At 57.1% G+C, this 23906-nt stretch overlaps 11 protein-coding genes across 11 annotated transcripts; 6 read left to right on the forward strand and 5 right to left on the reverse strand.

Moving 5' to 3' along the window:
* Positions 1-260: 260 nt before the first annotated feature.
* Positions 261-1754, forward strand: CcaverHIS019_0509750 (uncharacterized protein; the record flags this gene model as incomplete). The annotated part of the gene is made up of 4 exons (XM_060602194.1): positions 261-506; positions 557-770; positions 816-1081; positions 1131-1754. The coding sequence occupies 4 exons, from the start codon at positions 261-263 to the stop codon at positions 1752-1754; spliced, it is 1350 nt and encodes a 449-aa protein (XP_060458612.1).
* A 255-nt stretch (positions 1755-2009) lies between these two features.
* On the reverse strand, positions 2010-3624 carry CcaverHIS019_0509760 (uncharacterized protein; the record flags this gene model as incomplete). The annotated part of the gene is made up of 5 exons (XM_060602195.1): positions 2010-2190; positions 2227-2456; positions 2496-2679; positions 2715-3487; positions 3535-3624. The coding sequence occupies 5 exons, from the start codon at positions 3622-3624 to the stop codon at positions 2010-2012; spliced, it is 1458 nt and encodes a 485-aa protein (XP_060458613.1).
* A 912-nt stretch (positions 3625-4536) lies between these two features.
* Positions 4537-7042, reverse strand: POP1 (uncharacterized protein; the record flags this gene model as incomplete). The annotated part of the gene is made up of 6 exons (XM_060602196.1): positions 4537-5136; positions 5173-5749; positions 5783-6443; positions 6478-6751; positions 6787-6833; positions 6877-7042. 6 exons carry the CDS (start codon positions 7040-7042, stop codon positions 4537-4539), a joined length of 2325 nt encoding a protein of 774 aa, XP_060458614.1.
* A 126-nt stretch (positions 7043-7168) lies between these two features.
* On the forward strand, positions 7169-8913 carry RIT1 (uncharacterized protein; the record flags this gene model as incomplete). Its single annotated transcript, XM_060602197.1, has 6 exons — positions 7169-7307; positions 7350-7387; positions 7434-7484; positions 7516-7614; positions 7648-8100; positions 8137-8913. The coding sequence occupies 6 exons, from the start codon at positions 7169-7171 to the stop codon at positions 8911-8913; spliced, it is 1557 nt and encodes a 518-aa protein (XP_060458615.1).
* Positions 8914-8981: 68 nt separating this feature from the next.
* Positions 8982-10372, reverse strand: CcaverHIS019_0509790 (uncharacterized protein; the record flags this gene model as incomplete). The annotated part of the gene is made up of 2 exons (XM_060602198.1): positions 8982-9117; positions 9150-10372. The coding sequence occupies 2 exons, from the start codon at positions 10370-10372 to the stop codon at positions 8982-8984; spliced, it is 1359 nt and encodes a 452-aa protein (XP_060458616.1).
* Positions 10373-11272: 900 nt separating this feature from the next.
* Positions 11273-13434, reverse strand: VAC8 (uncharacterized protein; the record flags this gene model as incomplete). Its single annotated transcript, XM_060602199.1, has 10 exons — positions 11273-11620; positions 11659-11777; positions 11813-11935; positions 11976-12350; positions 12391-12519; positions 12554-12676; positions 12710-12832; positions 12870-12992; positions 13032-13268; positions 13323-13434. The coding sequence occupies 10 exons, from the start codon at positions 13432-13434 to the stop codon at positions 11273-11275; spliced, it is 1812 nt and encodes a 603-aa protein (XP_060458617.1).
* Positions 13435-14079: 645 nt separating this feature from the next.
* Positions 14080-15088, forward strand: CcaverHIS019_0509810 (uncharacterized protein; the record flags this gene model as incomplete). Its single annotated transcript, XM_060602201.1, has 6 exons — positions 14080-14104; positions 14156-14183; positions 14231-14262; positions 14297-14582; positions 14620-14657; positions 14877-15088. 6 exons carry the CDS (start codon positions 14080-14082, stop codon positions 15086-15088), a joined length of 621 nt encoding a protein of 206 aa, XP_060458618.1.
* A 586-nt stretch (positions 15089-15674) lies between these two features.
* SVF1 (uncharacterized protein) lies at positions 15675-17209 on the forward strand (the record flags this gene model as incomplete). The annotated part of the gene is made up of 8 exons (XM_060602202.1): positions 15675-15688; positions 15760-15856; positions 15889-15995; positions 16030-16162; positions 16196-16395; positions 16431-16545; positions 16587-16688; positions 16721-17209. 8 exons carry the CDS (start codon positions 15675-15677, stop codon positions 17207-17209), a joined length of 1257 nt encoding a protein of 418 aa, XP_060458619.1.
* Positions 17210-18996: 1787 nt separating this feature from the next.
* CcaverHIS019_0509830 (uncharacterized protein) lies at positions 18997-19998 on the forward strand (the record flags this gene model as incomplete). The annotated part of the gene is made up of 3 exons (XM_060602203.1): positions 18997-19346; positions 19386-19615; positions 19652-19998. The coding sequence occupies 3 exons, from the start codon at positions 18997-18999 to the stop codon at positions 19996-19998; spliced, it is 927 nt and encodes a 308-aa protein (XP_060458620.1).
* A 410-nt stretch (positions 19999-20408) lies between these two features.
* On the forward strand, positions 20409-21900 carry hob1 (uncharacterized protein; the record flags this gene model as incomplete). Its single annotated transcript, XM_060602204.1, has 6 exons — positions 20409-20437; positions 20496-20536; positions 20586-20613; positions 20667-20746; positions 20803-21453; positions 21491-21900. 6 exons carry the CDS (start codon positions 20409-20411, stop codon positions 21898-21900), a joined length of 1239 nt encoding a protein of 412 aa, XP_060458621.1.
* A 194-nt stretch (positions 21901-22094) lies between these two features.
* CcaverHIS019_0509850 (uncharacterized protein) lies at positions 22095-23728 on the reverse strand (the record flags this gene model as incomplete). The annotated part of the gene is made up of 9 exons (XM_060602205.1): positions 22095-22121; positions 22161-22296; positions 22353-22489; positions 22527-22679; positions 22717-22818; positions 22858-23130; positions 23165-23243; positions 23278-23521; positions 23560-23728. 9 exons carry the CDS (start codon positions 23726-23728, stop codon positions 22095-22097), a joined length of 1320 nt encoding a protein of 439 aa, XP_060458622.1.
* Positions 23729-23906: the final 178 nt, after the last annotated feature.

Here is a 23906-nt window from a genome sequence, read left to right on the forward strand (position 1 = left end):
AGCGGCAATTCAACGACGGCAAACGCGGGGCCCTTTGCCAACTGGATCAAGCCGATCAAGCCGAGGGTCCGAGTATTCCATGCATCAACTGTCAAGCACCGCGCCGGCCCGGACCTTGGTTGACCCATGATGCATGACCCGCAGCGGCAGGTGACTCTCCATACAGATATACTAGTCTGTCGATAGATAGACCCAAGATCAACACTTACAATCTCTTTCGACTGCAACTTTGCCGACTCCAGCCTGTTGTACCAGCCAGCATGTCGCCCAGCATGCCCTTGCTCGTCCGTGGAAGCCGTGCGGCAGTCGCTGCTCGCGCACTCCCCCGACTCTACACTGTGGCTGGCCGCCGTGGTGCAGCCACCTCGGTCGACGACCCATCCGAAACCCGCTTGCAGAAGAACCGTGACGGCCAGCGTGCTCGCGGCGCAGTGTCCAAGGCCACTGCCCAGGAGCTCGAGCCCTCGCTTGGCAGCAGCAAGTTGCTGAGGAACACTCCCGAGGAGGTGAGCTTGTTGCAAGATCTGGCATGACATGCAAAAGTCTGACGCATTAGGCACTCGCGACCCAGGGACTTCGCTTTGCGGACGGCCATGGTCTTCGTGGCCCATCTGGCAAGGGTCGTGAGACTCGCAAGATGAACCTGCACCAGGCCGTGCGTGACGCTATCCGCACGGAGCTTGCCGTCAACCCCCGGTCCTTTGTGTTCGGCGAGGACGTCAAGGCTCACGGTGTCTTCCGCTGCACCCAGGGTCTTGCTGACGAGTTTGGTGAGGGAACCGCTTTCTTCATGTATTCAAGTTACTGACGATTAGGGGAGAAGCGTGTGTTCAACACGCCCCTCACGGAGCAGGGTATCGCTGGCTTTGGTATCGGCTTGGCGAGTGTGGGTTCGACTGCCATTGCCGAGATCCAGTTCGGTGACTATATCTTCCCTGCCTTTGACCAGCTCGTCAACGAGGCGGCCAAGCAGCGCTACGCTTCAGGAGGCAACTACCCTCTCAAGGGAGGATCGTTTACTATCCGCTCCCCGGTCATGAGTGTCGGGCACGGTGGCCTCTACCACTCTCAGAGCCCTGAAGTGAGTCCTCTTACATGATATTCTATCCAGGCAGCGATTAACGACGCAGGGCTTCTTCCTTGGTGCCAATGGTCTCAAGGTCGCGGTTGTGCGCTCGCCCATCCAGGCCAAGGGTGTCCTTCTTGCCGCTTTCCGCGACCCCAACCCGACCATTGTTTTCGAGCCCAAGGTTTTGTACCGTGCTGCCATTGAGGAAGTTCCCGTGGACGACTACACTCTTCCCCTTGGCACCACAGACACCATATTGGAGGGCACCGACCTTACAGTCGTGTCTTACGGCACGCCTCTGTACACGACGTTGCGCGCGATCGAGCTCCTCCGCAACCCGCCTCCCCAGCTGGTGCAGTTCCTGCCTGAGCGCCTCCGTCCGCCTAACCCGGCCCCTTCTATCCAGCTCATCGACTTGCGCGCGATCAACCCTCTTCCCCTCGGTGAACTGACCGAGGCGGTCAAGAAGACTGGACGCATGGTTGTTGTCCACGAGGCAGGCAAGAGCGGAAGTGTCGGCAACAACATTGCTGGTGAGGTCGGGCGCCGCGCGTTCGACCACCTCGAGGCTCCTATCGGGCTTGTCAGCGGGTGGGACGTGCCCGTGCCCCTCGCGTACGAAAAGTTCTACCAGCCAGACGTCATCCGCGTGTTCGACAAGATGGTCGAGACTCTCAACTATTAGAGAGTTTGTAGACGTTGTCCCCAGTCAGCCGCATCTGTACTCCTAAAGCTTCATGAATCGCATTTACTCCAAACTTTTGTTTTACCTTTGCCGTGGTGCGTTCAGCCTTTCAACGGTGTGTGTGTAGCAGAATGGCCTGGCAAAGAGCGGCTAAAGTACATGAGGGCCGCGTCTCACACCAACTGGTCCGCTCTGCTGGACATGACAGGGGTTGTCATTGACCCCAGTCGTTACAATAACCGATACATCTCTACTCTACTGCTGCTGGGCCTCTGGCCACACGCCATGGATGCACGATGGACCGTGCGAGTTGTAGTCCAACTTGGACACATAGTGCTTACCCTGACTCTCATTGAACGCAAGTTTGGCAACCATGGATGCGCCAATGAACGGTGCAAGGTCGACCGTCGCACCCTTGTAGTTGGCAAAGTATTCTCTGGGAGTCAGTTAAGGATACGGAACACCAACTCACGGTATCGAGAGTAACTTGACGCGTCCTGGCTGCGAGTCTGATGGCAGGTCCGACGAGGATAGGAGATACGGACTGACGTACGTCGCGATGGCGATGGGAAGCGACTTGAACCGCGCCATGTCGCCCACGATCGCGAGCCCGTCCCATACCGCCACGCGCTCATAGCCGTTGAGTGCCGAGTTCTCCACTGCGCGACCGATCGCCTCCCACACTGTGTCGCCGCCGCGTATCTTGCCTTTGAGTAGCGGTTCGGCGAGACGGTGGCGTACCTGCCCGACGACAATCTCCTTATTGGGCAACGAGGGAATCGAGATGGTAATAATGTCCGCTGCGACGGCCGCGTCAGCCGCAGCCTGCGCCTTGGACTGCGCAGCTGCCAACATTTGCGCCTGTTGCTTCTTCGACTTGTGCGAGTTTGCGATCTGCGGGGGGGGCGCGACATCCGCTGTCAGCCTGTCGTCAGCAACGTTCAGACTGCCAAAGCTCACTTTTTCGCGACGTCGAACCCCTCGTCCTCCTTCTCTGCCTTGCCAGCCACCTCGACAGTCTTCTGTCCGGCGCCTTTTGGGAGAGGCACCTCGATGTCCTCGCCGGTGCACTCGGCGAAGATAAACTCGCGTATCTCACGAACATACTTGCCCTTCTGTCCCGGGCCAAAGGACTCGACGCCAGCTGCCTTCTTCAACTCCTTGTCGAGCCACTCGTCTGCAAAAAGGAGTTTCTCGAGGTGAGACTCGCAGTCCAGCTCGCCAATGTCGACGGATGTGGCGCACTCCCACCTAACGATCGAGTCAAAGACGACAGCCACAGTCGACGTACTGCGCCCAATGTGCAGAACAATGCCTGTCGTCGTGTTCAGCCCGAGCAGCGAAACGATCGAGTTTGGGAACAGTGCGAGCTGCGGCGCGTTCAGGTTCTCAAACACCATCTGAGTGTAGAGCTCCTGCTCTGACAGGGGCAGGGTTGGGGATGATGCTGGCGGAACGAGGAGGAGAGGGTGCGTATTGTTATTCGGCTTGATGTTGAGCATTGCGTACATCTGGAGGAGGACAATCTCGCGCCCCTCCCAGTCGATCTTGTCCTCGGGCGCAAAAGGCCACCTGACCTCGACCGCGTCTGAATTGTCCGCCAATGCCTTGTCGAGCGCCTCGCCTACGAGCACGTCTGCTCGGTTCAGTTGTGGCGTCCCGTTCATCGTGACGTCGCCGCCCACGTCCACCCCGTTGGATGTCTTGGGAACACCATAGCAGGCCTTGACCTCCTGCGCGTGTCAGAATGCTACCAAGCTCCGCCCAGCGCTATGCTCACAATGGTTGGTCGCGACACTAAATCTGTCAATCCATGCGTCGCGCGCACGATCTCGTCGTCGACCACTGCGATGACTGGCAGGTGACTCATGACGAGGGGTGGATGGAGATCCAAGATCAGTTGGTTTGTTGTTGACAAGAGAGATGTAAGGCGCTAATCAAGTTAATCAAGCCTAATCCATTAATCCAAGCATTCTTGAGATACAAGGCGCGCTAATGTGGGGTGCCTAAACTACCAAATCACCATTGCAATCTGCTTCCGTGTTGTCACTTTTGGCGACTGACTTTGGTTTGATCGCTCCACACTTGACAAATCAGTGTTTACAGAGCATCCAGTTCAAACTCGCACTGCTATATTACTGACACTGCTTCTTGGAGAACGTGCAACTTGACCGCTGACCAGCTTCATGACTTGGAGGACGTGGGTGGAGTGGATGTTTGCTAACGACCAACACTTTGTTTGATGCTCCCCAGACATGTCGTCAAGTCGTCAAGTCTGAGACTTGTCTTGCCTCTTGCCATCAACTGAATATGAATACAACGCACAGCATGACCGCTCCTTAGCTGGATGGGATAGCAATCAAGTCGATTTAGCCAAGTGGGCTGAACTGACATCTACATCACACATCATCCACTCCGCACAAGCAACACCAAGCGCCAAGCTCTCAAAACATCGCTAGCTGGGCTGTCAATGAGATGCGGACGAGTTGCTTTCGCACTTGGCCCTGGGCTGCAACATGCTCATCCCACGCTCATCTCCACCACAATATAACGTTGGTGAGGGGGGCTCTGTCTCGAAGAGGCTCATATATACTCGTGTCTACTCACGAGAGGTGCGGTTGTGGACAATTTGGACAGCTATGAATCGAATGGATATGTGCGCCCAGCTGACATATTACTCTTCGGCCCGCTGTACTGTCAATTACGATGATGCATAATGGGAGAAAGGTGCTATAAACAGCGACCCCGTCGGTGCAGCACGAGCGCCATTTGCGAGGTACAATCACTGGACGAGGGTGAGCGACGCGAGGCGGAAGATGTGTCCGTCGCGGTTTTTAATCTTGACGACTGCGAGCTCTGGTTGTGGGGACTGACGCGCAGCAACCAGGAGGCGGTGGTAACCGGCCAGTGAAACCATACCAAGTCCATGTCCCTCGCCGCGAGTGAGCGAGATGTTGCCGGTTGTCACAAAGCCGATCACACCCTTGTCGCTGTGCTCCTCGCCCAGCTTCAGCAGCTCGCTCGCGCCGCTATGCTGTACTGCCGTATTCTGGTCCTGGGCGTGGGCGTTAAGCCAAATGTTCCGCTCAGCCGCGTCGAGCTCGGTGATCGTCGCCATGTCGGATGGCGAGCCGCGCCCGATCATCTCAACCTGAACCTGGCAGAGAGCGCTGGTGAAGAGCTCTTGCGTGGCGGACAGTGGCAGCTGCGACATTCCGCGACGCTGTCGGAAGACGTTCACGCACTCCAGAAGGCGAACAGCCGGGTCCTCGGCCGCGACGAGAGTTGCGACGCAAGGCGCAAGGGCGGGGTTAAACAGCCATGTTCGGAGCTCGGCTTGACCATTCGTGGCAGTTTCCTCAGCCGAGGTCACTCCAGCATCCTTCTCGTCAGCTGCTATCGTGGGTCCATAACTTACCCCCAGCACCTCAGCCCACACTGGGCGGAAGGGCCACCGGGTCCCTAACACCGAGAACTCGGGACGTTTACCTGGCGGCTTGCGGAGCCAGCGCACCTGGTCTACCTGAGATTGTTGCGCCTCCCACGCGTCAGACGCGTGACAGACCGACGAGTAGTGTTCGGGGAATGAGGGAACTCCAGCCTCGCGGCACCGGTTGCGGCGCTCCACAACACCAGCCAAGCGAGCGTTGCAGTAGACAAACGACGGGAGGAACGCCATCGACCACCCATGCGGGATGAGGAGTGTCCAGCTATGGAAGCCCGAAGCCTCTTGTCCTGGGGTCTGGCTCTGCACAGTGTTCTTAATGAGAATAACAGGCACACGATCGTCGTTTACTGTTGCGGAGAGCCGAGTACCTGGCACGTCGAGCTGGTGCCGGCGCGCGTCGAGATCTGACTTTTTCCACCGCGGCTTCGAAAGCGGTGTGCGCACATCGGCATCCCACAGCTCCGTTGACACTCCCTTAGGAGTCTGGAGAGTCTCCCAGGGGGACTGGATCAAGGTGGGGGTCTCTTGTATGCGCGCAGGAGGATAACTGTTGTCAGAGACAAAATAGGACAAGACTCACGACAACCGAGGGTCGTACACCTTGAAGCCCACGATCATCCCGTCTGGGCACTCGGCCGGGTCCCCGTGAAGGAGAGACGCAAGAGCGCGCTTCTTGTCCTCGGGCTCGGAGTTGCAGATCCGCATCGAACGGCTGAGTACCTGTCCTGCCAGGGGCCCAGTGATCTCGAAAGACTCGAGTGTGTCACGCAGGTCGTGAACAAGAAGGGCCCCGAACTCGTCTGAGTGTGCCGAAATCGCAGTCGTCATCGTCTCCCACACCTCGTCAAAGATGGAGGGGTGCACCCGCAGCCAGACAGTGCGGCCTTTGTCCTCCCTGGCAGGCTGCCACAATACGTCCACCGGGCCGATGAGACCTAGAGGGAACGTGCCAAAATGATAGGCGGAGATATGGGCCACGCGCATCCCTCCATCGTATTTATTGCCCGTGAACGTCCCCGCCGAGACTTTTGAGAGAAGGGCGATGATGTCCTTCTGAGTGCCCTGCAGCTCTATAACTCCCACGAAGCTAGTATCCTGCATGATCGCGCGCCGACGCGCGGCACGGTATGCCGCGCGGAAGCCCTTAAGCGTCGGGGTCATTCCCAGGCGATAACCCCAGATGTTAGCCATGTGGAATCGCTTCGCGTGGAAGATATGCGACCCCAGCCAGCGTTTGTGTACTGCGTGAGCTAAAAGTAACCCAGATTAACCCACCCTGTCGCGCGCGCAATTGGAGCGTGCGACTGCGTCCTCGCAGGTCTCCGCGTGCGCGCAGCTTGGCCTTCTTGCGGTGGATTTTGTCTGTCATATCTCCAGGGTCAATCTCGGCGGCAGCGCGGCTCCGCAGACGTTTCGGCACGCGGCGCGGATTATGACTAGCTGCGCGGCGACGCAGGTGCCTCGGAAGCGATTGGAAAGCGCGCGATGAGCAGAACGCAGAAGCAGCCTTGATTGCGTTCTGCATGGCGGCGATTTCCAGAGCGCGTGTCTGCTGTCAGTTACATCCATGACCTGAAAGTCTACCTCTGCAAACCGCTCGACAGAGACAAATCCGGGTAGGTTGTTCGACGCTGGGTCGTTAGTTTGCTAGTTCTCGATGCCCAAGCTACCCACTCTTTACCAGGTCGTGGAGGCCTTTCAGCACGCCCCGTTCCTTCCCTTGACCCCGCCGCTTTGCATGCACATTGTGCTTGAGTAGGTCCTCGGTCTTCTGGATGCTCCGCATGGGCTTCTTTGCACCGTTCGATAGCCCAAAATTACTCTGCTGTTTGGGAGCCATGGCGAGTCGATATTGATGGAGTGTAAGAGGAATGTTGCAAGATCAACAAATATTGTGCCTGTGTCTAAATCTTTGTGCCTCCACTTTTGTCACCATCCACCTCCCTCCCTCCACATTCTGTAAGACATGAACGCCGACGCAAAGGCGGTCAAGAAGCATGCGGCGCAGCATGACCTGTTCAATCGTCTGCACTCCATAGCAGCAGATGAGAGCTTTGTGAAACGCGTTGCTCAGGAATGGTTCGACGGGCGGTTCAAGGTTGTCGGTGGGTCAAACCTTGTCATGTCGAGCGATAGCTGACATATAGCAAACCAACGCTGCGGGACGTGGTACTGTGACCCCGAGGTGAGTCCAGCGGTTCAATAGGCATTGATCTGTTGGCTGACGAAAGACAAGCTCGGATGAATATGCGTACTTCAAGTCGACGGACGGGCATACCTTGGTGCGATCCCATTCTTCCCGAGCTCACTTAGAACTGGGATTTCAACCTGCGCCGGTCCAACCTCGCCCTGGCAGTACACGCAGAGGAAAAAGGAGGATTCATCCTCGTAGACTCGACGCGGCGCGGCAAGGTGACCAACAGTTCTTTCGCTAGCTGACAGCAGCGTATGCCGGACGGGCTCTCGAAGACTGTACCGATCTGGTGTGCGGTCGTGAACCGCGCCATTGCATTGCGTAGGCAACGCGAAGGCGTCCCAGAGAGGGAATGGGATCTGATGCTGTACGTGCCAGCCCAGATCGTGTCGCCGTCGGAGCGAGCCCAGATCGAAGCGCGTCTCGACGCATGGGCGCACCTCCTCGAAACGTCTGTGCTGCCGCTCCCGTCCCTGGAGAAGCCTCTTCGCCCGTTCTTTGTGCACCCGTCAACTTCTGTGCCGCCCACCATTCCCGATGGTCCAGACTACACGCCCATCGTTTGCGTGTCGGCGTCGCGATGGGTCAACGGTGGCACGGACGAGATTCCCGTTGCCACGCGCGTCGGTGAGGGCCCGTTCACGCGGACAGTCGCGTTCGACTACGTCCCGGGTGCCGGTGACGACGATGAACTGTGGGGCCGGGTGAGTTATGGCTTGTGCCGGAAGGCCTGACAGAAGGGACTCAAACCCGCCATGTACCATTCCGAGAAGAGCTGGCTGCTCGCGACTCCGCGCGACGAGCTGCCAGACGCGGTGGACGAACTTGTTGGCGAAAAGGGACTTGCGGCCGCCATGCAAGGAACGACATTGGATGATCAGAGAGGTGGGTCTGCGGACGACTTTGCGGGCGCAACAGCGGTTTCCCCTGGGCTCGTCCTCGACCTCGGGCCACCCATCCGACCTGGGAATGAGGAAGTCGGCAAGCCGGTCACTACAGTCTTCCGAATTGTCGAAATCGAGGAGCCGCTCAAGAATGCGCCACATGTTCTCCCGCTACCATCGTCTGGGTACACCACAGTGGTGGCAGCCATCCCCTCATCGCGGTCCAAAGGGAAAGAGTTCCTACTGGCTCTGGACGAGTTGCGGGCCCACGTTACTCGAATGGCGGAGGCAGGGACAGTTCTGCTCAGTCCAGGCCGAGAGGAGGAACTCGATGCAGCGCTTAAGCAGCACCACGCACCACAAACAGACCCTCCAGCCGTCGTTACCCTCTCGAGCGCCGAGCATCTGCTCGCAGGCAACCTCACGTCAGCCAAGAAGCTCATCCTCCCCATCGCTGTTTCACTGTTGTGCTCGGTTCCAGCACTGGGTGAGGAACTCGACGATGACGAGGAGGTGGACAAGATCGTCATTGCCGACACGCTGCACAAGCTCGTTGCACTGTGGCCCGACGGCAACCCGCCTCGCGCCGCACTGAAGCGCGTCAACGAGTTCCTCATGAGCAAGCGTCGGTAGATATAATACCACATATGCATGGATGGCTGAACTGCCCACGACTGTCAAATTTCTCGCACTACAATGGACTACGACGCAGGCGGTAAGAGGGGAGACGCAAGAGAGGCAGCGCCACGCGTGAGGCGCTCCATTGCGTCCTCGGGGAACATGTAGATGTGGCGCAGACTGGGGCACACGACGGAACTGGGCACGTCCCCTGTGGGCCTGCCATTAGCGTGTTCTTCGTGGGTACTCACGGCTCCTGTAAATCCGGAGGCCCGTCGTTGGCGTTTTCGGTTTCGGAACTCGAAACCATCACGACTGCCTCAGGCTCAGGCCCTGGCTCAAGCTTGGCGGCACCGGGCGTCGTGCTTTTCGTGGCAGTTGTCGTCGCGTCAGTCGTACCAAAGGAAAGGCCCGCCAGGGTATCGTGCCCGCGGCCAGCCGCGGGAGACGGTACACGCTCAGTTGAGCGGTTTATAATCGGAGGTTCTTTGTCGGGGATGCCTTGGTTACGGTGAGTGGTTGCCGGGCGGGGATCATACTTGGACTTGCAGGGTTTAGGTGGCATGGGAAGGATTGCGTTCGTGAGGCTCTCTTCGACGGCCTGATTAAGGATGTTTGCGCGCCATTGGCGGTCTTGCACGAACGAGATGCGGTAATGCTTGCCCCGTGGGGCGATGGACGGGCGGCGTGCAGGAAGAGCCTTGCCCTTGTCTTTATCGTGCGGTGTTGTCTTATTTCTGCCAATGCAGGACGAGAAGCAGCCGTCGCGCGTCTTGGACGAGGAGGTGCTTGAGGTTGACGTTGACGTTCTGGAAGACGGCCGAGGGGCCCGGCGTGGGATTGCAAACGTTGGACGCTGGTCAGTGTACAGCGGTGGGAGGTAGAATGTCGGGCTCGTTTTGAGGATGGGCCGACGGGGCCCGGGTCGTGACTGGTCGAGTAATGGAGGGGCCAGAACATCGTCGAGCATGTGTGATCGCCGGTGGCTCGACGGGCCCGAATGGCTCAGCCACGGCGCCCAGTCTGGGGCCTCTCGAGCCCCAAAGGTGTCAGAGTCGCCCATGTCGTCCGAGTAGATTACGCTCTCGCCGCTAAGCGAACGCTCAGAGTCGAGGAAGAACGTAGACCGCGAAAAGGAGGGGTCGGAAGAGAGAGGATACACGCTCGTGTAAGTGGAGGCTGTGAGGCTGATGCCGTCTGGGGCCGGGAGGCCTCTCCGCCAGCCAACAACTCCTTGCCTCCACTGAGGTGTCGATTCGACTAGGACACCTGCGCGGTCAACCTCGTGCTGGATGGGCAGCGGAATGCCATGGTTGGGTCCCATATCGTTCTCATCATCGAACGCGTCCCACGGCGCCAGGCCGTCAGGACGCGAGAGCCTCTGCGGTGTCCTGCTGCCAAAGGAAGTAACACTGTGGACGGGGTTGGGGAGGGAGGGAAGGGTGATGAAAGGAGTGTGGTAATGTTGCGACATGATGATCGTACAGTCGTGCTAAACGTGGAGGACCCCTTGCACGCCGGCGTTGGCGGGCTCGAGGTCGCGCGCAATGGTGGTACTGGTTGCCTGGGTGGAGCGCAGTGAGAGTGAGAGCAAGGAATGTGGGTACGGAGAGGAAACGCGTCTCATTGCCGCAGGACCCCTCTCTCTCTCTCTCTCAAGCTTGAGGGGCCGCTGGTGGACGCACGAGGGGATGCCGGGCGCATGGGCCCCACCGTCCGAGTTTGTTTCGATATAGGAGTCTCACAAGGCACAACAGTTGCAGCGTGAGTGGAAGCTTTGAGCCAGCGAGCCAGGCTATAAACGACATTGGCCCATTGAGCCATTGAGCCATTGAGAAGCACAAAAGGATCTAGCAAGCTAACAAGGTCAATGAGACGAGTAAACTCTTGAGCGTTGAAATGCCAACCAACGGTCATAATAAGGGTGGGGGCGTTGAGGGCTTGTGACGCAGTTCTCCTGAGCCATGTACTGTCGGATCGTACGAAGAGACATCAAGCGAGCGTGACAAGCTAAGGTACTCATGATCACAGTCTCAGTCTCTTCAACAAAGGGGCACCTCGCGAGTTCTCGAGTTGGGGCTCACAATGTGGATGTGCAAAGACTAGTTGCTTTGAGCAAAAGTTTCAAACCGAGTTGAACATCAAGAGTACCGGAATGTGCATACGGTTTCCCCCTGATCCCACCCCACATGTCATCAACCAGGCATTCGGTAAAATGTATAATCCATCATATCATACAGGAACTGCCAAACTGCAAACTACCACTGGATCAACACCTTAAGAATAACATAGCATCGCCAATAACGCAAACGCTGGCGACTACAGTCGTCGTGCGGATATCAATACACCTACACCAGAACATGCAGCTGTCCCATTACTGACCACGCAGCGCCTGGTGAACACTAGCCCGCAGTGCCGCGTGGTCTTCAGTGTGCTCCCCCGCACTCTCCTCTCCGTTAAATTGTCCGTCCCGCCCGCCTGCGCCGTCGCTCTCGTCGATTAGCTCGAGGATGCGCTTGGCAAGACCGTAGATCTCGCCCTCGCCATCCTCGAACATGCCGTCCTCGTTGTAGTCATCGTCCGAGATGTGGCCGCCCCGAGCACCGTGAGATGGCGAGGGCGCAGACTCTGCCAGCTGCCGGATCGAGGACACGAGTATGGTCGAGTTGCGGATGTTGTTGGTGAGCTGGGGGTCCTTGGCCTCGAGCAATTGGACAATCGTCTGGAGATGTCAGCGTGCGAGATAAACAGGCAACATACCCAGACAGCAATGTGCTGGAACGTAGTGTCCGCGCTGCTGAGGAAGCGAACTAGGTACGCATGGAGACCCCCATCTGGCTTGTTCCACACGGCGTTGAAGGGAGCATAATCCTCAGCGGCTGCTGTTAGTTGGCACTCCCAACAAGAGACCCACCCTTGCTAGACAGGTTACCCAGAGCGGCAGCACTGTTACCCTGGACCTCTACACTTGGTGAGCTGGTAAGCGGGATGAGAACCTCGCAGATGCCCATCTCGAGAAGCTGAGGCTTGAGGTTGTCTGCGCGCCGTCAGTGGTTTTAGCGGCAAGTTGGACTTACCACTCAGAGCAAGCACAGCAACGCAGGCGGTCATCTCGCTCTGCACAGCGAGCGGCACCTGCAGGACCAGCTCCTGGATCCGGTCGACAGCGCCAGCCTCAACAATCGCGCCCTTGTTGCTCTCGCTGCTTGCCGCAAGGTTGCGGAGCGTCGAAATAGCGTGACACTGAACCTCCTCGTTCTCGTCAAACGAGAGCAGACCTATGAGAGGCTGCAGGAAGCCAGCCTCGATGATAGGAGACTCGTTTGCCGGATGGATTGAAACATTGCGGACACAGGCCGCAGCCGACAGGACAAGAGGAAGGTATGACGAGTGCAGAAGACGGAGGAGAGGCTTGAGGCCATCGGCCTTGACAATGTCGACCTGGTACTTTTCTGCGACGTCAGAGGCCAAAGTCACTGCGAGAGTACTTACCGTCACTGGCAAGGTTCCTCAGCGCAAGAGCAGCTTGGCACTGGACCTTGAGGCTTTGACTGTCCATGAGAGCGACGAGGCTCTGAACGAGCTTGGGCTCAGTTGCAGCAAGCTTCTTGCGGTTCGCGGCTTGTTATTAGCGATGAACACGAAAACAGCGCACCGTCAACAGCAATGTTGCTCAGGGCCGTGGTGCAGTAGTACTGGACGTCGGTGTCGGGGCTGTTGAGAAGAGACACAAGAACAGGAATGGCGCCAGCGTTGACGAGCTGCTGCCGGTTTTCGTCTGAGGGTCAGCCGGTTTCACAAAAGCACATACCAGAGTGAGTCATGTTGAGAAGAGCCCCAGTAGCATTACGCTGGACACGCATGTCCTTTGACTTTGCCAAACGCGTCAGAGGGACAAGGGCACCAGACTTGGCGATAGGAGTCTTGTTCTCATCTGGTTTGTTAGTCATTGAGCACACATGCACACTCACCATGAGTTGCCAGGTTGGTCACACATCCGACCGCGTTGCATTGAACCTCGACATTGGGGCTCAGCATCTGACGGATCAGGGGCTCGAGGCCGCCGAGCGAAACAATGAGGAGCTTGTTCTCAGCTGAGCGTTAGCGAAAATAACGTTGCTAGATGACCGCACCATTGACTGCAAGGTTTCCAAGAGCAGCGCTGGCGGCGCGCTGAACCTCACTGTCGTGGCTGGTGAGAAGGTAGAGAACGGGGTCGAGAGTGTCGCGTCCAACTTCGCGCACATCCTTTTCAGTAATCTCCGCAAACGCAAGTGCGGCCGAGCGCTGCAGGTCGACGTTGTCGGAGAATGAAAGTGTCGTGAGAGCTGCGAGAGGGGACCCAGTGAAGAAGTTGGTCGTGCTGCGGTCTGGGCGCGTCAGCAGGCGCAAGAGACGGGCGATTTGGACGACGAGGTACTCACTCTCGAGGTATTGGAGGAGGTCGGCTACGGCTTCGCGCTCATTCTCAAGGAGAAGAGGCTCATAGTTGTTCTTGCGCCGCTGGCCACAGCATGAGCTGCAGACACCACCCATTGTGATGGTTCAGGCCAAGCTTGCCCAGGAGGGAAGGGTTATCGGGGTTGCGGACGTGTGACGCCAAAAGGCGGCGTCGTTTGTTGGAGTGAGAGACAGAGACAAAAAGAGATGTTCAGGTGGCGCGTGAGGGTGAGAAGTGAGGGAAGCGAGAGAAGGGGAGTGATGTGTGGGGGAGGATGATGGTGAGGATGGATGGAATGGTGATGAGCTAAAGAGAGGAGTGAGGGGAACGAGTCACACCACAGTACCAGGGGTGGGTGGGGGCTCGGCGGGCGGGGCAGCGGCGGTGGTCGGAGGCGGAAGGCGGCGTAGGCAGTTTAAGTTGGGTGAATGGGTGTTTTGGTTGGATTCGTTAAAGGGGGGGGGATGGAAGGGGAGGGAGAGGAGAGGAGGGGGGCTGGGATGAGTTCAAGGGAAGTTTGGGCAGTGACGCGCGCCAGCCCCTCCGTTCCCCCTTACTGTACCCACCCATGTTGTGTGGTCAATCCGTCATTTGATTCCGCTCACCGTTCCTTAACACACGCCCGCCCTTACCTCCACAATCTCGCTAGTCTGCTCACAACTTACAACTCGATCCACCCAACTTTCCCAATTTCCAGTGTCTTTCAACTCCTTCTCTCACCTTATCGGCCTATCTCCCAAATGTACGACGGCCCAATTCGCGGAGGTAAGTTCTGGCGCGGCATTCTTCCATCCTTGGTCTAACGCTAACCCGCAGGCACCCGTGGTGGTGCTGGTGATTTCAAGTACGTGGGATCGTCGGGCCCTCAGAATTGATCAAACCTCACACCAGATGGACAGACGTCAAGGAAGACAAGTATAGGGGTAAGAATAAGCCTTCTTCCAATCCTTACAGTAGAAAACTACCTCGGCCACACAGTCAATGCCCCAATCGGCCGGTGGCAAGCCAACAAGGACATCCACTGGTACCAACGCGATAAGGAGGGCGATGCAGACGTTGAGGCGGAGCGAAAGAGGGAAGAGATCCGCCAACTCAAGGAGCAGGAGGACGAGGCTCTTGCTGCGGCATTGGGTTACATCCCTGTCAAGCGCGACGGCGATGGTGAGGGGACGGGCGCAAACAATGTACCCGTTAAGCGAAAGGGCGGCGACGATGACAAGACTCGGCGGAGGGCCGAGAAAGAGTGAGCAGATGTGGAGCGAGCACCCGGCTGACCACAGGGTTCGGAAAGAGGAGCGTGCTTTAAAGCGGGCAGAACGTGAGGCTCGTCGTGAGGAGAAGGAGAGCAGGCGAGGGGATCGGAATCGTGATCGTGATCGTGACCATGAACGTGAGCGTGATCATGACCGGGACCGTGACCGCGACGAGCACAGGCGGTCCCGAAGACGTTACGACGATAACGGCGACAACGACGACAGGCGACGTGATCGTTCTCGAAGCCACGACGATTACCGACAACACCGCCTGGCTAACCGAGGTGATCAGTACGAGGACGAGCACCAGTCGCGCCGTAGTAGGCGTGGCGACGACGGCTCAGGCCGCGGAGAGGCAAATCGCCCCAGTGAGAGGAGGGAGGAACGCGAGCGCGGCTTTGACCGCGCATACGACTCGAGACGCCGTCGATCCGACCTGCACGAGGAAAGGACGCGTTACAAGTCGCGAACGCGTTCCCCGTCTCCTCATCGTTGATGAGGGAAACTAGCTCGTGAGCGAGCGTAGTGGTTCCGGTGTGTAGGGTAGTAGACATGGAGTTGCATGGGTCACATGTTTGGTTCCTCTGTGCGCCAACCTTGGCCACCAGACAATTTACCTTGGTCTGTCCAGGTCCACACCGAGCGAATAATGAAGAAGAATGGACTGATGATGCAGTGTCACGTGTACATCACGTGGTCCCCCTGAAGACCTGAAGCAGGGGCATGATTTGAGCTGGCCGGAGGCGCGGGGGAGGGGCTTGTGCGACGAATGTGCTCGCGTGGTCAGGGTAACTGAACAACTGGTACGCTCAGGCGGGCGCCGAACACGGACGCCATCCAAGGCCATCCATTGCGTGGATAACTGTCGGGGGGTGAGGAAGCTTCACGGTGGGTGGCTCATGATATGGTTGCGCTGATTGAGCCATTAACCTTCCCATCTCCCACTTTCCTATCTCCCCTCTCCCATCTCCCATCGCTCTCCTCAGTCTCGACCTCTTCGCGAACGCTTTATATATCGTTCTCGCTGACATCTCTTCAACCCACTACTCTCCGTTCTCTACATTCCATCCTCTATACTAATCATGTCGTGGTTTGGGTAAGTCCTTTCCTCGCCTCACACCGGCCGCTCTACATACCTACCTTGCGTTCTGCATCTGACGCTCCCAGTGGCAGCAAGAGCGCGAAGGAGGACACTGCGCCCAACTTCTGGCCCGCTCCGTCGTACACCAAGGGCTATGCCGTCCCCACGGACAAGGACACCGAGGTGGGACGCCTGGAGACTCGCACTGACCGCAGTGGATGTGCATCAGTAACAAGGGATTCCAGACCGAGACGCAGGTTTGGTACTCGATCCTGCCAGACGGCAGCTTCCTCATGGTCCAGGTCATCTGGAGCTTCCTCGGGTACGTGCGCAGCACTGACGGGCCTGACAAACAGCATGTTTATCATCCCTGCCACCGCGCAGATGACGTTCAAGTACTACAACCCCAACACCAAGCAGCAGGTGTGGAAGTCGGTCAACGTCGGCAATTTTAAGCATGAGGGCAAGAGCTGCAAGTCTGACCACTTTGTGAGGTTCCATGGCGGCATAGCCTGACCACAGACCGTCCAGAATGCTGGCTCGGCAGGCGGCGAGGAAACCTACACAATCACTGCCAACTTGGACAACCAGGTCCAGCTCGACCTAGTCTACACCAAGCCTGCCAACGCGCTCGGCTTCAAGTACGGCCAGGGCGAGGACGGCGGCTACTCAATCTTTGGCAAGGAAAAGCCTATCGACAAGCGCGAGGGCTTCGTCTTCCAGTCAGTGTGTTCTGGTGACTGTGACTAATGACCAGCCGCTTCCACCCCATGGCCTGGAGCAAGGGCACAATTACGATCGAGGGCAATCAGATTGATGCTACTGGCGATGCCGTCTTCATCCACGCGATCCAGTCTGGTATGCGCCCCAACGTCGTGAGTGGCGAAAGAAGGCATGGAGCTGACACGGATAGATTGCCAGGCGTTGGAACTTTACCTACTTCACCACTGGTGGCACTGCAGAGAAGTCGGAGCTTGGCTCTGTTCGGGCTGTCCAGATGGAGTTCCAGACTACTGTGGGTCTGACGATGACTTGAGCTGATCGCAGGACGATTACGGATCCGCCGGCAAGGGCTCGGGTCACACCAAGGTCAACGTCGGTGCTGTCTATACCTCTACACTTCCGAAGTCGGTGCTCCTTGGCGTTGGCCAGACGTCCGCTGTCAAGCCCGACCAGTACCCCACGATCAGCGATGACACGTGTGTCGCCGAGCACCTTGCGTGCCTCCCCGACGCCGACACCGGCTACGACGCTCCTCATGGCCTGTCCTTCACGTGGGCTGGCGACCGTGTCGATGGCCAAGGCAAGGCCAAGGCATCCGTCACTGTCAACGACGCCTGGGCCGGCCTCATGGAGAAGGTCGACGTCCTGGCGGAGCTGCCTTACGTGATCCGCAAGACTGTGACTGCTGTTACGGGTGCCAAGCCTTACATCTTCCAGTACCACAACAACGCGACTCTTGACGTCGAGCTGGACGGTAAGACGGTCTCTGTACCGGGCTACATGTTCTCCGAGGCTTCATTCGTCTCGCCTTAGATTGCTGGCCGATAGTAGTCGATAGTAGTCGATAGTAGTCGGCCAGCGGCGTTCTTGGTACACGTACATACACCTATAGTTGCACTTAATGCCACCCTGCCTCTTCGCGCTGTCCAATGCTGCCTGATTTGGAGATCATTGGTATTACTGGGAATCACTTGGAGGTTGTGTCTGTGTCGGTGGATCATGATATCAGTGGAGGGAGGAAGCTCAACGTGGCTGACGCTGGAGTTGTCTAGTCCCCGATCCCCGATCCCCGATCCCCGAGTGAGCCATGGAGAAGTTGTCGAGAATAAGTTTAACCCGGGAGCGAGGCTTGAGAGCTTGAGAATTGAGTGTAGGAAGAGTAAATAAATATGCAGGGTTGGCCAGCATGCCCGTGTTGAATGTAGATACAAATAATCTAGTAAGTACTCTGAATGTAGAGTGATCATGGAGTTGCATGGAGACGAGGTAAGGAAGGATACAGAATAATATAGCGGGAGTATATTGACATATCAAACTGTTTTAGTTATCAAATGAATGTTGGCCATGTCGGATGATCGGATGTTTGGAAACAATGACATGATCCCATCTCATCGGCATTTGACTTTACTTTGGCGGCCAGGTTCCGAAGCGGCTCTGCGTTGCTTCCAAAACCCACGAGCGCTAGCTTGATGCATCAACTCCTTAATCACGGCGCAAAGGAGCTCCGAAGCAACAAAATCTCTCCGCTGGCACCACCAACCGAGCCCCATCGTACGGAGGGAGGGAGGGAGGGTACAAAGGAGTGGCCGAGACCGAGAGCTCGGTCAGCTCGGAAGGTCCGTCAAGAACATGGCTCATCGGAAAGTTGAGGATGCTTGGCGTCATTGAGGCAGAGGCGAGGCATGAGGATAACGGCGCGTGATCTTATTGTGTCGTGTGCCAATAGGTCAATAAGCCGTCGACCGAGGGACAAGTTAGTTTCTTACAAAGGGGATTTTCAGTTACCGGTACTGGTACAGTGGTAAAAGCGACAACCGGAAACAAACAAAGCTGAATGATGATTGGTCAATATTGTACGGCAACCTCTTTTGCCGGCGGTTTGAGAACCTTTTGTAAATCCTTTGGTTGATTGTACAATATCAAGTCCCTTAATCTTTGGGTTCAGGGACAAAGGCATGAGGGGATGACAAGGCATTAGACCCAAGGGCACTGACAACATCCAAAGATCTCAAGCACTGTACTGTACCTTTACATACACGCCACTCGTCACCTAATCAAACAGACCGCCCCCTCACTCCCCCCCACCCTTGGAGCTCTGTACGAGTGTACTCCGATGCTTTTGCTTATCCAACCTATCAACCACTCTTGATAGCCCTCCCTCTCTCTCTTGATCATCTTCCCTCTCTCTATATCTCTTCCTCTTCATCATTTCTTCTCTCCCTCTTACACGGTCTTACATTGGCTCGTAATCCTATCGATAGAGCCGGCCGCGCACAAACCCGCGCCGTCTTGGTCAAACTTTTGCCACCCAACCAGAGTGCGCGCGTACCTTGACCGTCGCACGTCGCCACCAACCCCGCCATCATCTAATCCGGCCGGCTCAAACCTCCTCTCCCACACATACCTACCTACCTCCCTGGCTACACATTTTCCAAGCGACACGTTTGCTTTCCCAACTTGTTGCCATCTTGTTCGCCAACATCCTCATGACGCTCACAGTGTAATTGTCCATTTGCGGTAGCCCTTCGACCAAACCCGACCTTTGAGCCAACAAACCAGCCAAGCCAAGCAAAGTCCAGCCCAGCCCAGCCCAGCCAACCATGTTCATTCCCCTCGCCGCACCGTTGATGCTCACGGCCGCACCGTCGTCTGGCCCTCCGCCCCTTCCCAAAAACATTAAAATCAAGTCCATCTCTGAATGGCAGTACTACTTCAACTACAACTATGGCGTGTTCCGCGCTCCGGCCAACCAGGGCGCCGAAGTAGAGGACCTCGACATTGACATTGCCTACGTTGAGGCTCAGACTCCCGGTGCGGCCAAGGAGCCCCTCTTCCTTCCCAAGGTCACGGTTCTCAAACTCCGCGGCGGCGATATGATTGATGACGACGACGAGCGCATGGACTACCTCGCCGAAGTGCTTGAAGCCGTCAAGCCCAACGAGTTCCACTGGTGCGATTTCATTTTGTCCCTGCGTGTGCTAACGTTCAGGCTTAGTGATGAAGCCGGTGGAGGTTACTCCCCCACGGCGCACCTCGTGCACCCCGCCGTCATCGAGGCCGGCGAGCGCTGGTCCGAGAAGGGCATGCTTGGCAAGCTCGTGCTGCGAGGAGGCTTCCCGAGCTCGACTTGCCCAGACACGACGTTGATGAACCCCAACAAGGCCCTCGACTTTGCCTTTCGCAAGTGGTCCATTGAGGAGATTTGCTGGGATCTTGACAGTGAGTTTCGTGTGAGAGACGATGAGCTCACACCAGGCTTTACACCAACTGCCTCCGTCACCATTGTCCAGCACTACCTTCAGGCCGTCAACACAGAGTACTGGAAGGGCGCATGCAAGCGCGTTCCCACACGCGCATTGATTTTCTCGTCCGTGCCAAAGGAGGCTCTCGAGCGCATCCGCAACCTTCCTACCAAGATTGGACTTGCGGAGCCAGCGGTCGAATGGCTCCAGGACGTTCTCTTCGTCGGCAATGGCCAGAGCGTGTCTCGCATCTGGGGCGATCACCCGCCGGTGGACGAGCGCCTCTACGCTCGTCTGCGTGCCGAGCTCCTTGTTCTCCAGGACCGCCGCATCATGCCCATGGCGATGCTCTGGGCGTGATGAGGTGTAGATGGAGCAGCATTCGATTCGTGTATCATATCATTTGTTTGTACAGCATGACCCATGCATGAGTTTGTTCACGCAAGAGTACCCACGCGTTTCTTAAGATGCTTCTAAATCTCAAAGATCTAAAGCTGGGCCGACTGGGAGGATGAGGGGATGAGGGGATGAGGGATTTGGTTCCGTAAATAGCGGTGGCTGCGGTTGGGGGCTGTGGGAAGGAGGCACGTTGACACAATAACTGGGTTCACAGGGGGTGGCAGCGTCATCACTCCACCATCAAGCTCAACTAGACATTTCGACTCGCAACTCACTCTCACTCCTCGTAAGAGTATTAATATCAGCGGCTCCTTTCACGCCAAACACTTTCCGCTTGCACCACTCCGTCACTTCCACCGGAGACCATCACAATGAAGGGCTTCACCAAAGCTATTCAGCGGTAAGTGACTGCGCCCAACCCTAAACACAGTCGGCGTCAGGTGGCTGACAGTTTCCAGCACGCCGCACAACCTCGGCAGCCGCATGGGCATGTCCAAGAGTGAGTAACGCGCGTCGCGAGGTGTATGAACCAGGCGCTGACAGTCAAGAGTCTTCGGATCCCGAGTTTGAGGACTGGTGCGTTGGCCGTGACTGCGCCTGGCGCCAAGCGGGGCCGTGCTGATCGCCAGGGAGCGCAAGTTCAGCGCGGTGGAGGCTGCGTCCGAGAAGATGCACCGTGACTCGATCGTGTTCCGGGACGGCGTGACGTGTAAGTACACCACGGGGCAGCTGTGCCGTATCCTCTCATGTCCTTGCTAACGCTAGCCCTTCTCGACTCTGGTTCGAGCTTTTCCGGTGCACTTGCGACGCTATTCTCTCCCATTGGCGCCGAGTACGATATTGGGTCCAAGTTTCCCCAGGCCGACGTGACGATCAAGAACATTGCGTCGTACCAAGGTCTCATGGATGAGCTTCGGGAAACTCTTGCGCCCGAGCTCGAGTTGATCGAGTCGCGGATCGTCCAGCCCAGCCTCGAGTTGAACAACATTTGCAAAAAGATCCGTAAGACGATTGTCAAGCGCGAGCACAAGCTGCAGGACTTTGACCGTCACAACAACAGTCTCAACAAGCTGCGTGCCAAGAAGGAGAAGAGCCTTAGTGACGAAAAGAACCTCTTCAAGACCGAGGAGGCATTTGACCTCGCATCTGGCGAGTACGAGCACTTTAACAACCTGCTCAAGACCGAGATGCCCGCCTTCCTCGCCATGGCTACACGCTTCATCGACCCTCTCTTCCACAGCTTTTACTACATGCAGCTCAACGTCTACTACATCATGCTCGAGAAGCTCCAGTCCTTCTCGGACGGCAAGTATGACCTCTCCCGCCGCGACATCGAGGACCTCTACCTCGAGCAGCGTGGTGACGCCGCTGAGCAGATGGACGACCTCCAGATAACTAAGCGCATCCAGAGCACCGGTGAGCTCGGGCTTTGCACAACCAAGCTGACGGCTAGCCAAAATGCTCCAGCAGCACCGCATCGTCAGCGGCACCTCGGCGCCTGGGCGCCCTGGGTCCAAGGCTGGGCTCGACCGCAAGACGTCGAGCGGCTCGTCGTATTCGCGCACCAACGTCGCCGCGCCCCCTCCTTACTCTGCCGCGCCAGCCAGCTCCACGTCGTCGTTTGCCGCCGGCAAGAAGGCTCCGCCTCCTCCGCCAGCCCTCAAGCCAAAGCCTGGGACCCCGCCAAAGCAGTACTGCACGGCTATCTTCGACTACGAAGCTCAGGCCGAGGGTGACTTGTCGTTCAGTGCGGGAGATCGCATCGAGATTGTCGAGCGCACAAACTCTGCCGAAGACTGGTGGACTGGTAAGGTTAACGGCCGCCAGGGTATCTTCCCCGGTAACTATACTCAGGTCGACTAGATGCGCAGCACGCGACAGACAGCTCTGCTCAGCAGTAATACTCGGCGGATACATAAACGTAAACTGGTCGTAATGCGAAATTTACTGTGATATAATTACTCATGCCCTTGGCTCTTTAGAATATGATCGACATCCACGAAATCGAAACACACGCTTCCCGCCTCACTTCTCTAGTCGGTCTCTCACCACTACGCTTATTTGAACACCGACCCGAGCTCCTGCTGAAAGTGTCAACTGGGGGACAACCAACATGAACTCACGTAGGGGTCGCTGGTGGCCGAGGCGACCTGCAGCTCGTGGAGGACTTGGGCAAGCTTCATGGCAGATGCCGAGTTGGCCGCCTGGTTATGGCTCGAGTGTTGAGGAGACGTGAGATTGAGGAGCGGGTCGGTGACACTGGTGGCAGCGTTGCGCTCCTGCGTTGTTGAGAGAGGAACCAAGTCTGTACTTACGCGGACCCGTGCATGTTGTACGCGCATGTCGTCGCACTCCTGCTCATCAGTTCATTCTGGTCCTCAACTTGGCCAACCTGTGTGTACTTCGCCTTATGGCGGAGTGCCTGCTTAAGCTGCGCCTCAACTGCGACAAGCTGGGTTCAGCGTCGAGTCCCATCCCTGCACACTGACCTGACGAGCGAGGTCGTCCTTCTGGTTGGCGACGTTCGTGTTCTGGTGCTCGAGAGCGATCTTTTGCCGCCGCAGCTCGGCGTTCTGCACATCGAGCGCCTTATTGTCGAACCGCATCATCTTGACCTTGTCCTGGCTCTTCTCCTTCTCAACCTGTGGTCAGCGAACCCTTGAACACGGCGTTGCTTACGTTGGCGAGTGAAAGACGTTCGTTGAGGTTGTGTTTCTCGTTAAGGGCGTTGTTGAACCGCTTCTTGGTCTCGTCGAGCTCCTTGCGAGACTTGGACTCGGCCTGAAGCGGTCACCATTGCTTTATTATATGCGCACTCACCTCGTCAATGCGACGGCGGAGACTCCTGTTAGCTTCGCGCTCGCTGTTTAACGCTTTCTCAGAGTCGGTGAGTTTGCGCTCGAGATGGGTTATGTTCTTGGCCATTTGCGACTGGTGCTTGATCGCGCTGTCGGCTTTCCCCTCGGCGATGCGGTGAAGCGCTCGGACCTCGTCTCTCTCCGCTTTGCACTGCTCCGCATATGCAAGGAGGGAGCTGCGCTCCTCGTCACTCATGAGCTGAGCCTGTGGCGGCTGTATAGACTTGTGAACTTGCTAATGATTAGCCCATATCAGAAATAAGGCTCACCTGCCCCATGATGCGCTGAATTTCAGTGGCGATGAAGCTTTGGATGTCACCCTGAGGGACTTGCATCCTCGGCGCAGCCCTGCGTGAGCTACCATGAAAAGCATCTCACTCACTGCTCCCACTCGCGGGCCTCATGTCTGCTCGAGAGAGCCTGAGGCTCGTACACACTTGGTGCAAGCTGTGGCGAAGAGTACACGAATGTATAAGGAGAAGCGTGGGGCGGGGTTTGAGGTGCAGGTTGGGGATGGTGTGCGTATGGGTAGCTGATGTCATGCTTCTGTAGACGTGCCGCTTCGGCAGTGAGATTGTTGACTGTCCCTGGGCCGAAGCGTATGGGGTGAGGCGCCATGGGAGGAGCTGAAGTAAGCGGCTCAACAACCTTCCTCAGTCCTTACCAGTATGGCGTGCGGCCTGATCAGCAAGAGGACTGTTCGAACCCCCGACGAAATTCTGGCTATTCGATGTCTTGGGATTGACGAAAGTGTTGCTGAGCTTGGCTGTCTCACCTAACTGGCGGTAGAACGCCTGGCGCTCAAGTTCCTTCTCGCGGGCAGATGGAGCCATTGTTGTGTGTTGCACAGTGATAGCTACAAGGGTGCACGTGAGTGGATCCTGCTGAACTGGGACGGCGCGACTGGCGACTGGGGTTAGATAATAGGGAAGAGGAGGAGGGAAGGAGGAATCAGAAGGCGACCGCTGGGACTAAAGGTGGAGGAGTTGGAAGAGGTGAGGAGCGCGGAAC

Source organism: Cutaneotrichosporon cavernicola (assembly GCF_030864355.1).
Source record: "Cutaneotrichosporon cavernicola HIS019 DNA, chromosome: 5".
Lineage (NCBI taxonomy): Eukaryota > Fungi > Basidiomycota > Tremellomycetes > Trichosporonales > Trichosporonaceae > Cutaneotrichosporon > Cutaneotrichosporon cavernicola.